Source organism: Gymnoscopelus braueri, assembly GCF_963280865.1.
Source record: "Gymnoscopelus braueri genome assembly, chromosome: 23".
NCBI classification, from domain to species: domain Eukaryota; kingdom Metazoa; phylum Chordata; class Actinopteri; order Myctophiformes; family Myctophidae; genus Gymnoscopelus; species Gymnoscopelus braueri.
The window spans coordinates 1,654,398-1,666,287 of record NC_137625.1 but is presented as its reverse complement, the minus strand read 5'-3'; the positions used below and the strand labels follow the sequence as shown (position 1 = coordinate 1,666,287).

The 11,890-nt window shown below is 40.6% G+C and overlaps 1 protein-coding gene across 1 annotated transcript; it reads right to left on the bottom strand.

Annotated features, from left to right (window-relative positions):
* Nucleotides 1-230: 230 nt before the first annotated feature.
* LOC308079718 (mixed lineage kinase domain-like protein) lies at nt 231-4,349 on the bottom strand. Its single transcript, XM_080421292.1, has 7 exons — nt 4,256-4,349; nt 3,501-3,630; nt 2,328-2,412; nt 1,597-1,739; nt 1,372-1,421; nt 1,137-1,283; nt 231-391 (listed from the first exon to the last, which is right to left on the bottom strand). The coding sequence occupies exons 1-7, from the start codon at nt 4,317-4,319 to the stop codon at nt 342-344; spliced, it is 669 nt and encodes a 222-aa protein (XP_080277418.1). The 5' UTR covers nt 4,320-4,349; the 3' UTR covers nt 231-341.
* Nucleotides 4,350-11,890: the final 7,541 nt, after the last annotated feature.

Genomic DNA, 11,890 nt, shown 5'->3' with positions numbered 1-11,890 from the left:
AACTGGCCTGAAAATTCTTACATTTCATACAAGTATTCAATCAATCAATCAATAATCATCTCCTGAACATAATCAACCCCTGCTCATTGTTCTCCATAAAAATCATATTATTAAATTGATCTAAACATCTATTTTGATGGGCCGTGTCCATGGAGAGAAAAGGCTTTATCTCCCACGTGTACAAAAAGGAAGGAATTGTAAACTTACACTAACATTAAGACTTAATATTTTTGGAGGTTGAACAGTGACAAGACTTTTAGGTCCTAAACTGTAACACATGGTACAATATACATCCATGCATAAACACCATGCTGTTCCTTCTTCTGAGAACACCTGCTGGCTTACTCCTCCTTCAACTGCTCCACCACCTGGCGCAGCTTGTCCACCAGCACTGTAGAATAGAGATAAATATCATTTATTTTGTGGGAGGTTTACAACTACACCAAAAGGCATGAGTTGAAATGACCAAAGGGGTACAGCAACAGTGACCAATGAGGTTAGGGTTAGTGGAACACAAGAACGCTCGCCCCGGGTCAAATCCGGCGACCTCGTAACAGTCACCATCAGGTGTTCCTAAACCTAATCTCAGTAAAACAAATACAAGAATACAAGAACCGCTGGGGACGATCGGTCCGTGGAAAAAATGTGTTTTGGGGCGAGTGTTCCGGTTACCAGTTGGAGAGATAAAACCGGTGTTATTGATGTGAAACAATAAAATAAACTGTAATTTAATGCATTTTGAAACAGTTTGCATTTCCGGTCTGGAGTGAGTAGACAAACCGGGATGAGACTCTTCACCCCATTGGAATAGTTTGCCCAGTCTACTCTAAATGGTAATTGGACTGAATTTATATAGCGCTTTTCTCCAAAGCGCCTTACAAAGTATTTCACATTCACCCATTCACACATTGATACCAGAGGAAACCATGCAAGACACCAACCTACTCATTGGGAGCAGTTAGGGGTTCAGTGTCTTGCTCAAGGACACTTCGACACGTAGCCAGGAGGAGCCAGGGGTTGAACCTGGAACCTTCGGATTCCAAGACGCCCGCTCTACCTCCAGAGCCACTGCCGCCCCACAACTCTACACTGTCTTCCCTGGGATAACACTCAACCTGGGTCTAAAAGAAGCTTACCTCCAGCTGTTGGCCTTTGGAAAGGGTTGTACCCACGACAGGCATTGATCAGTTCTCTCAGCTTTTTAGGACAGTCCTCAGGAAGTGGTTCTAGCACTCGCTTCTCCACACACACTCTCTTAAAGATGTGGAGATCTGTGGTACAATCTGTTATGAGAGACATGTGTTATAATACATACAAAGTGTAAAGAAAGTGGGTGCAGTCTGCGTTAACCACTGTTTACAGGACACATACCGTCAAGGGGTTTCTTGCACGTTGCGATTTCCCACAGGACCATTCCGAGACTGGGAAAAGAAAAGAGAAATACAGTGTGGTTTGGTTCATTAATTCATTTCAGTTATTGGCTCTAGGTCCAATTACAATTAATTGGTTATCCTCTGAACTTTATTGTATTCATGCATTTTATTTGTTTGTATGTTTTATACTATGTTATTATTCTTATTACTGTAAAGGACTGACCTGTAAATCTCACATATCTTGCAGTATGGATGGTTGGCACTGTCCAGCTCTTCAGGTGATCGGTAGCGCAGGCCGCACTTCTTTGGGCCCTTAGGGCTCCTTCTCAAGGACGTCTCTGTTTGTGCCAGCTCCAAACCACCCAGCTAGTGACAAAACAGACAGCCAACCAATGAATGATAATACAATATAATAATTACCTTAGGAAATAGAGAAAAAGCTGTTGGTAGCAGTGACTGATGTCCATAAAACAAAAGTCACTAAGGAATATTTACTAGCTATATTAAAATAGTTTACTTTAAACCATTAAGACCGGGAAAGCATCTGTGTAGATTTTAGCTATCTAGCAACATATTTATTTCCAGAGAAATAGCAGACATACAAGCTCACTTGTACATCTGCTATTTTTGAAAAATGTGTTTGGAAGTGTTGCATTTGTTGCATTTTTAGCCTCCTTCTGGTTGTTTATGTTGAGTTAGCAAAATGTTTTTTTAATGGTAGTGGATAGAGAGAGAGGATATTTGTCCAGCCAAGCACAACAGCAACCAATGGGCGTGAAGAGACTTGATAAAGGGTCAATTAGCCGAAAGAATACGATTACAATTGTTACATTTGAAAGATTATATACATGCAGTGAGCTGTGAACAAAATCAATCATGGCTAAATTAATCATTTTTAGTAATTTCATACCAACTTAATATAAAATATATGCTTTATATTTAACTCCGTCATACCTTAACTCTGTAGCCTTCAGCTACCATGAACTTGTCGCTGGTGATGCTCCCATGGACTTTGGCTTTTTGTTCTGACTGATGTAATCTAAGAGGAAGCAATAGTAGTCAGTGTGTCATTTATCAGAATCAACTTGTAAGAGATTCAACAGAAGTCAAAAGCTTTATTAGAATGACATATCGTCTCTGTCGGGTGGCTCATACTGTATGCCCAAAACAATTACTTTTCAGGATTCAAATTCAAAAATAGCAAAAGTAGCAGATCTACAAGCTCAAAATGTGCTACTGGATCTACTTTTGATGCTTTTGTGTGACGCTCTGTAGTGTGATCAAATAGGGCATTAATACGAAAAAAACACAAAAAGTAAAAATCTGGAGACAGGAGGTTTCTACCTGACAGCAACAATATGATTGTGCCAGTGCATGATTTGATCACCTAAATCACTAAAGAACCACTGAAGCACCAACATTTGTTTAAATTGTCCAGTGGTGTTCTACCGTGTTACGCTATATACGTAGCATGCCGTCCAAGAAAATGTGGGGAAAAATCGCATACCCTCCAGTAACCATCGAGGAAGTGTATCTGATACGCAGGAGGAGGGGCTGGGGGCAGCAAGAATGTAAACTTCAGTTTAAATAGCCTTTTTCATGATAATGTGGCGTCTGAGGTGAAGGCTTACGTAAGGATAAGGATAATTCCTTTTAACAGGTCGTTCATGAAAGACCTTGCGGTCTTGTTTCCAATGAGAACCTGTGAGCAATTAGGGGTTAAGAGTCTTGCTCAGGGACAAATTTCATTTCATCGACACATATGCTGGCCTGGCCTGCAATCGAACCTGGGGCAACCAGGGCCTCTGGCTCCCTAGGCAGGCTCACTAACCACTCAGCTATGGCTATTGTCTTGAGGTGATAATGACCGCTGGCTATTGGAGATTCGAAGTAATTCACACATTAACTACTTAACAAAAGAGCAGTTATTTCATTCAGTGACCACCACGCACACGTGTTTATGTGCTTGTGGGAGGGAATAATTATCGTATACCCCCCAAAAAGACCTAGAACACACCACTGGAATGTACCATGTCAAAACGTCAAGTCAGATTCTTACTTATTGAACTCATTCTGAATCTAATTGGTTTGTTTTTCTCTACCAAAGACTTTCCACTGAGAACTCACCTGTAGATGCCCTGTGCAGCATCCAAACACATGCGAGCCTTCCTGACCCAAGGTAGTTTACACTTCAAGTTGTTGTCCAAAACCTCTCTCAGACTTCCCTTGGCACAGTACTCCATGACTATCTGTCCTGCTGGCAGGGAAAAGGAAATCTCATATGTTATAGGACAGTGGTTCTAAACCTTTTTAGGCTGCGACCCCCAAAAATAATCACATTTGAACTGGGGACCCCCACCCTGATAAGCACTTGGAATTGTAGGAGTTGAGGCATTACATTTAGTTTGACTCTGTTCCCACAGATAAATATTGTGAAAATAACAGATCAACAAGCTCACAATGCCTCGCACAGCGAGGCGTTGTGAGCTTGTAGATCGTATTGTGAAAATAGCAGATCTACAATCTCACAATGCCTCGCAAAATGAGGCGTTGTGAGCTTTTAGATTGTAATTTTTTTGCCTCTTTCTTATATTATTTGACAATTTGGCCAATGTTTGACCAGTTTTTATAGTTTGTTGATGCATCGATGATTCATTTAATTTATTTTTTATTTTTTATTAAAAAGGTCTTAAAAGTCCTTAAATTGTCACTTTAATGTCATCTGGGGACCCCCTCAAAATCATGACCCTGGGGGTCCTGACCCACAGGTTGAGAACCACTGATATAGGAGACAGGCACAAAGTAGAAAAATGAAAGCAGATGATGACGTGGTTTCAATAATTCTTCTCAACAAGTAAAGCACAATTATAAAAATGACTCACCATCGGCACCCTCGAAACAGACTCCAAACATCCGCAGTATGTGTGGCGATGCATAGTTCATCATGGTTGCGATCTCCCTCTCGAATATCTTTATCACCTCACTTTTAGGGAAATAATACAATACATAGGTTAACACCCAGCCAGGCCCGCTCTCTCCCCACACTGTATAATAATACAATACATAGATTAACACCCAGCCAGGCCCGCTCTCTCCCCACACTGTATAATAATACAATACATAGATCAGTGTTTATCAACCCTGGCAAACGTCCCAATTTTGGGCCGGGGCTACTGCTGAGGTGTGCCGCGCCGTTTGAAGAAGGTTTGAAAAAATATAATTTTGATTTTTTTTTCTTTTCTTTACAATAATAATAATCAGGCATGCAAACAGCCCCGAGGTGAAAAGGGTGACAACATGCTGTTTTTTTTTCGGGTCAGGTGTCACACTATTGCCCTATTTGGATTCAAAACGGCTAGTGGAAGCTGAAAAGCCGTATCGTTTCGTGAAATTAGTGTGTGTGTGTATATATATATACCGTATATATATATATATATATATATATATATATACCGTATATCTAGGTGTGCCCTGGGATCTTTTGGCTATGCCAGGTGTGCCTTGGCACAAAAAAGGTTGATAAACACTGACATAAATTAACACCCAGCCAGGCCTGCTCTCTCCCCACACTGTACCTGATTGACAGTAATGTTAATCTATTTTGTTCATTTACAGCAGTGGTTCTCAAACTTTTTCATGCCAAGGACCCCCAAATTGATATGTATTTGGCCGCGGACCTCCTTCTGAAAATATTTTGTGCCAGGGACCCCAAGAAGAGAAGAAGTGTGTAAAAAAACATTATTCAAACTTTTCCAAACATCTCCGATATATTTCAAATCATTTAAAAAATGTCCAAAAATATTTATATCATTTATTTTAAGCCTAGAATCAAGCCATCCAGGCTCCTGGTGAATAATGACCATAAAACATTTTATTCTGTGAAAAATAAAGGGTATTTAAATGAGCAATTAAATATTCATTTTCTTCCTTCTTCACAGAATCATATATTGTATTATTATAGTATAAAAATTGTATCAATTAAAAACGTGTGCCGCAAACCCTGGTATAGTGATCTGTGGACAGAGGTATCTTTTGATGGCCACAGGATATTTCCTGTATTCTCCCTTGTAGACTTCACAGATGTCAGTTTTCATGATGGGCGTTATGGGGAAATCAAAGGTCAGGTCCCCAGGGATGATCTTTCGGATGCCTTCAGGAATGATCTCAGACTTCTGAACTGATGACGGAAAAACCACCATTGAGATTAAAGAAGAAAACAAAAACATCAGACAGCTGTCAGTGAAACTAAATCCCTTTCTGGAAAAAAACATTGATAGCACAGTCTAAAGTCACTGAGGGATACTGCTGTGAACATATGACATGACAAAACTGCATTCTATATTTACCACAGTGACTGGGGATTAGTTTTTCCTTAATTGTTTTATTCAAATTGAAAAAGTCTATATGCAAAGCATAATGTGAAATGTCTAACAAATAAATAACCCTTCCTCTGAAGTCTGGGATGGAAATCATCCAGATGTATTATGGGTGAAATACAAAGTGGAATAGTTCACAAACCATGCACTATATTGAATGATATGTGGCAACTGACCTTCAAAGTTGTTTACTTACGCATTTCAATCATTTGTTTCATGTCATCCGGTTTCAATGACATAGCATCCAGTTTCCCCTCCACAGTATCCTTTTGGTCCACCACATGTTGTAGCACTGTGAAATACATCTGATATTAAAGCCAATCACACAATCAACATTAACTTCATGAAGGCATACCTACGTGCAGCTTACATTTTAGACATTAGACACTGGTTCTGTAGAACCAGTGTCTACACTATTGACTATACAGTCAACACTGGTACACTAATAATAATAAAAATAATAATAATCATTAGACCTATTCCAAATTGAAATTCAGTTTTCAGCTCCCATACAACGCAAAAAAGAAAGACAAGACCCCCCTCCTCTCACTTTTCTGGATCTCTTCATGATCCTTCTTCCTGGCTGCCTCGTACTCTTTCCGTTGAGAATCTGCATCAAACAGCTTAGGATCCATCTGCACCGGCAGATTCAGGGACAGCACCTGGAACGCGTCGATGAGACGGTCGTTAAGGCTCTCAAACTCGTCCCCGTAGTTGTAGGTGTTCCAGAACCGCTTGATGATACTTTTTGTATCAGCGTTGTATTTTTTGACGACATCCGCAGCAGACTTGAGTGTGAGCGTGAGCTCCTTGAGGGCCGTGTACATCTTGGAGTCGGGAGAGATCTGGGCCCTTTTTCCCTGGATGGCCCTCAGCACTGGCTCCAGCCCTTTCACACGGTCTTTCAGACGCGTGCATCGTTTCTTGTTGGCCTTGACCTCCTCGCAGAGAGCGTAGAGTGTAGTCGCTATGCCAAAGATGGGGTCTATGAAATCCATGACTGAAGGGAGAAAGGGGGACAGATAGGTTGAACTGCAATAGACTGAATCAAAATGTTGCACGCACAAACAACATTTTCACCATGTTTAAAAGGATCCCTGGCTAATAAGCCAAATATGCCTTACATGCATTCCATACATTCCATAGGGCTAGACCACACATGGGCAAATTACATCATCAACTTGCGACGGGCATTGCCCATATTGAGTGAAAGATGAACTGTTTCTAAAATAAATACAATATTTAAAAGGGATAGTTCACCCCCAAAATGACTCGATCGATTAGTTACCCCATGGAGACTTGAAATCATGGATATTTTTTAGTTTTTGTCGCGTTCCTAAGCCAATCATTTGATGACCAGCAGTCAGATTCCCCATTCCTATGAATGCAGCAGCATAGAGGGCGGAGCCAAAAGTAAACCGTGCGTATGTCACTGATCACATGACCTCAATCAATTCTCCAGTTCTAGGCAACATAGAGGGGGGGGGACTTTTTTCTTATTTCCATTTTACAGTTGATTTTAACTGTAAAATCCTGACAACAAACAGAGAGAAATACCTACCATGATGTCCCCCCCCCCGTTTTTAATCATTTTAACCCATTAAAACCTGGAACGCATCTGTGTCATTTTAGATGTCTTTGGCTATTCAAAAATAGCAGATCTACAAGCTCGTAGCGCGGCACTGAGTGCCGCGCTATGAGCTTGTAAATCTTCAACATTTTGTGCAAATATTTGAAAATATATATATTTTTAAAGGGAACATTTGTAACTCAAATCTTTGCTTCATGGGGGTCCATGGAACAAAATATTTTGGGATGGGGGGTCCACGGCCAGATATATATAATTTTGGGGATATGAAAAAGTTTCAGAACCAGTGCTATTATAGCAGTTTTTCAGAAAACAGTTAGGATTTAGGAGACATTTGTAGAATCCCCAGAAGCAAAGATTTGAGTTACAAATGTTCGCTTTAAAAAAAAAATATATATATATCCAAAGATTTGCACTCGGTGCCGCGCTATGAGCTTGCATATCTGCTATTTTTGAATAGCCCAAATAAATCATTAAAATTACAGTCTTTGAAAGTGAAAGTAAAAAAGTTTTCAAAATGTGTCAATATATTTTGAAAAAAGCAGATCTACAAGCTCACAATGTGATGCATTGTGAGCTTGTAGATCAGCCATTTTGGAATAGCTGAAGGCTGAAGTATGAAATAGGGTTGAGAATAGGGTTCACGGCCTGAAAAGGTTGAGAACCACTGCTCTATACTACAGTTTTTTTTTTTAAATAAAAGATCTACAAGCTCACAACGTGTCATAACATGATGCGTTGTGAGCTTGTAGATATTTTCCATGAATGTTCACGTATTAAGAAATGCCAAAAATCGCCCAAATGCCAAATAAAAGGCGAGGAGAGGAGAGGAGAGGAGGAGGAGGAGGGATCCCCTGGACATGACATTAATATGTCACATGACGTACATGTCCCCCACCACTGGTCTACTGGTATCTAATTTAATAAGCATTTGGCCCATGTCTTCAAGGACCCCTGGGGGTCCCAAAACCCCACCACTGGTCTACTTGTATCCAAACAATGTAGGGGTTGAAGGGTTTGTGTAAAAAGCAGTTTACTGATCACTATGTACTCACGTTTTAAATAGTCCTTTCTGTTTGTGCAGCCTGGAGGCACTGATGGTAGTGAGTCATTGACTGGAGGCACTGATGGTAGTGAGTCATTGACTGGAGGCACTGATGGTAGTGAGTCATTGACTGGAGGCACTGATGGTAGTGAGTCATTGACTGGAGACACTGATGGTAGTGAGGCAGGTAGTGGAGACACTGTAAACACAAGAAGTCATTTGATATCATGATCTAATCTACAAAGTATACATAAATAAGTGGGTGCGTTTGGAAATACACACTGAGTATAGGGCATAGCAGTGGCGGCCATTTTCTGGTTCCACTCCAAAATAGTCAATGCATTTTTCCCATTGACATTTCCAAAAATATTTATATCAATTATTTTAAGCCTATAATCAAGCCATCCTGGTGAATCATGACCATAAAACATTTGATTCTGTGAAAAAAACTTTTTGAAAACGGCAAAACAAAGGGTATTTATTAAATATAGTATAGAATATAATTATTATTATTTATTTCTTTAATCACAGAAAAAAATATTTTATGGTCATGATTCAACAGGACCCTGGATGGCTTGATTCTAGGTTTAAATGAATTGAAAAAAAATGTTTCAAAAAATGAATTGAAAAAAATGTTTCAAAAAATGAATTGAAAAAAATGTTTCACCAGGACCCTGGATGGCTTGATTCTAGGCTTAAATGAATTGATATGAATATTTTTGGAAATCTCAATGGGAAAATGCATTGACTATTTTGGAGTGGAACCAGAAAATGGCTGCCACTGCTATGCCCTATGCTGGGTGCTCTCTGGTCATATGTAAATTAAGCGCAGTCGTCGCATTGCCGTTTGTTAATTTAGTGCGTACTGGCCCCCCTCCTGTTCAACATATACACAAATGACCAGCCATTACTCCCAGAATGCCAGCGTTTCATACGCAGAAGACCTCTGCATCACCACCCAACAAGTAGACTTCCAGAAAATTGAGCCTGTCCTTGAAAATGCCCTCCAAGAAATGTCAACCTACGACTACAATAACAACCACCTGAAACCCAACCCATCAAAAACCCAACTATGCATCTTCTACTACTACTACTACTACTACTACTACTACTAATAATAATAACAATAAGCATAATAATAATAATGGTAATGATGATAATACTACTACTATTATTACTACTAATAATAATAATGAGCATAATAATAATAATAATAATATCTCCTCAAGCATTGAACTGCAAAAGAACAATAAAAGCTCACCTATTTGTGGACTGTCACCATCCTGTTGAGCACAGAAATTATATTATTTAATTTCAACAACATTCAATACCATTATGAAGTGCAGTATGTATTCTACAGTATGAGATCTATTGGACAACATTAAGTTTGGCAAGAGGGAGGAGATAAGAGAAAAAACAGACAGACAGATAGACAGACAGACAGACAGACAGACAGACAGACAGACAGACAGACAGACAGACAGACAGACAGAAAAGGGTAACATCATTGTTTTAAAGTAAGTGAATGAGTTTAGTATGCATCATGTATTCTTACCAGCTTGCTTTGCACTTGGCGGACGGCGGAATTAATCTCACACTTGTACTCCTCATAAAGGCCTTCCGTCACAGTGGTGCATTCTGGGAACGACACAGACACAAAGTTGATTCAGCTGCTCAGACCCCCAAAAAAGTGAAGCTTGAGTCGCCTGGTGGCCGACTCTGGAAGTGCAGCTTACCACAGCTGGGGCCGGATACGTGAACGAGCGGAAATGGTTTTGACCAATAGGCTTGACTCGCGAGTTTGCTCACAGGGTTGGTCACAGAGGTGATACTACTGCGCATGGGAGACATAACTCTATGACGCATAAATGGGGAACATAGAACCCGGGGAACATAGGGATGACCCCGGGAAAAGGGAGTATGCGCTGGGCGAGCAACTCCATAGAAGTGAATGGGTGGGGATGTCCATGTCTAGTTATTTTATAACTCTATGGCATGCTTCTATAACCTGAAACCCTAGTGCGCATGCAGCGTAGAAACAAACAACGCCTGCTCTGTGACAAAAGCCTTTTTGGTTCAAATACAGAAGAAGAGTGTAATTCCTTGCAGTCCTTTCCTAGACCCATGGCTACACTTGATACTCTTTTTCTTTTTTTTGCACCTTATGTCTAATCTCATGTAAAGTACATACCTTATGTCTAATCTCATGTAAAGTACACTGCAGCAAGGAGATTGACTGATAAGGACATAAAACATGGACAAGTGTTGATCTGCCAGCACAAATATAGCTGATGATGTTCAACTGTCATGTGTTGCTATGTGTGGCAACAGTCGCAAAATATGATGTACTGTACTGGAAGGGGCGGCAGTGGCTCAGGGGTTGTGAACTGGAAACCGCAAGGTTCCCAGTTCGATCCCGGGCTGGGGCGCTCCCCCAGAGTTAGTGTGGAAGTGTCCTTGAGCAAGACGCTGAACCCCTAATTGCTCCCGATGAGCAGGTTGGTGCCTTGCATGGTTTCCTCCGCCATCGGTGTATGAATGTGTGTGTGAATGGGTGAATGGCACAATCAATGTAAAGCGCTTTGGATAAAAGCGCTATATAAATGCACCATTTACCATTTTACCATTTACTGAGGTCATGACATTTAGAAGTAAAGGTCCCTGGGATGGAAAAAGTGTTTAAGGGAGTGTCTAATGACTTAATTGTTGGGTATATAAACAATGATACGAGAGGTCCCAGCTAGCTAATTTGCCGAGGTACCTCTGTGTATGTCTATGCACGGCTCGTACTATAATGACATAGTCATCTAATGTAATATGTCGTGGTCTGTCGTATCTTGATAAATAATCAACAAAGGCTTTAGGCAGCTTGCTACATTAAGGACATTTCAGACGACGCTAGTAATTCATTTTCAATGAAAGGTGAGTGCAGCTCCTCTAGCTCTATGAAGCAGTAGGAGCGTCTCTGTTTCAGTTTCCGCACCATAAAAAATCCACAGTACACCACTGTCTATCTTCATATTAGCCTACATTGATATAGAAAGAGGAAGTCATAGAGTGTAAACATTAAAACAAGGGTATTGTGCAGTCACAGTTACCACAGTTTACTGGAGTAAAGCTTGTTAATTTTCAGCATTATTTAATTGATGAGCTGAGTATAATCCCACTTGTTACAGCCAAACTTCCTTTGCGAGCATGTACTTATAAGGAAGTTGCGTGGAACAATCGGTCAGTCTGGCATCGATTGATAGGACAGCTCCGACCGGTTAAGTACATGTTTAGGTACTGCGTAGCGCTGTGTTGAGAGAGGCGCTTATGTGCGCGTTTGGGAAACACCCGTAACTTCAGGCAGCCTTCTTACCGGAGCCTTCGTGAGGACTGCACGTAACTCCCTACGCAGGATCTCTTTGGGAAACCCGGCCATTGTCCTTCAATGAGGTTACCCTAGCAACCACTACTACAAACTAGCACCTACCTGTTTTATCCCATCAACATCTTAGCAATCGTC

Excerpts from the sequence above, each read along its gene's own strand:
- LOC308079718 (XM_080421292.1), bottom strand. The coding sequence starts at position 4,319 with ATGATGAACTATGCATCGCCACACATACTGCGGATGTTTGGAGTCTGT. Across the intron at positions 1,740-2,327 it reads CTGAAGGCTACAGAGTTAAG|CTGGGTGGTTTGGAGCTGGC; the intron begins GTATGACGGAGT and ends TTTTGTCACTAG. Across the intron at positions 1,422-1,596 it reads AAGATATGTGAGATTTACAG|TCTCGGAATGGTCCTGTGGG; the intron begins GTCAGTCCTTTA and ends TTCTTTTCCCAG.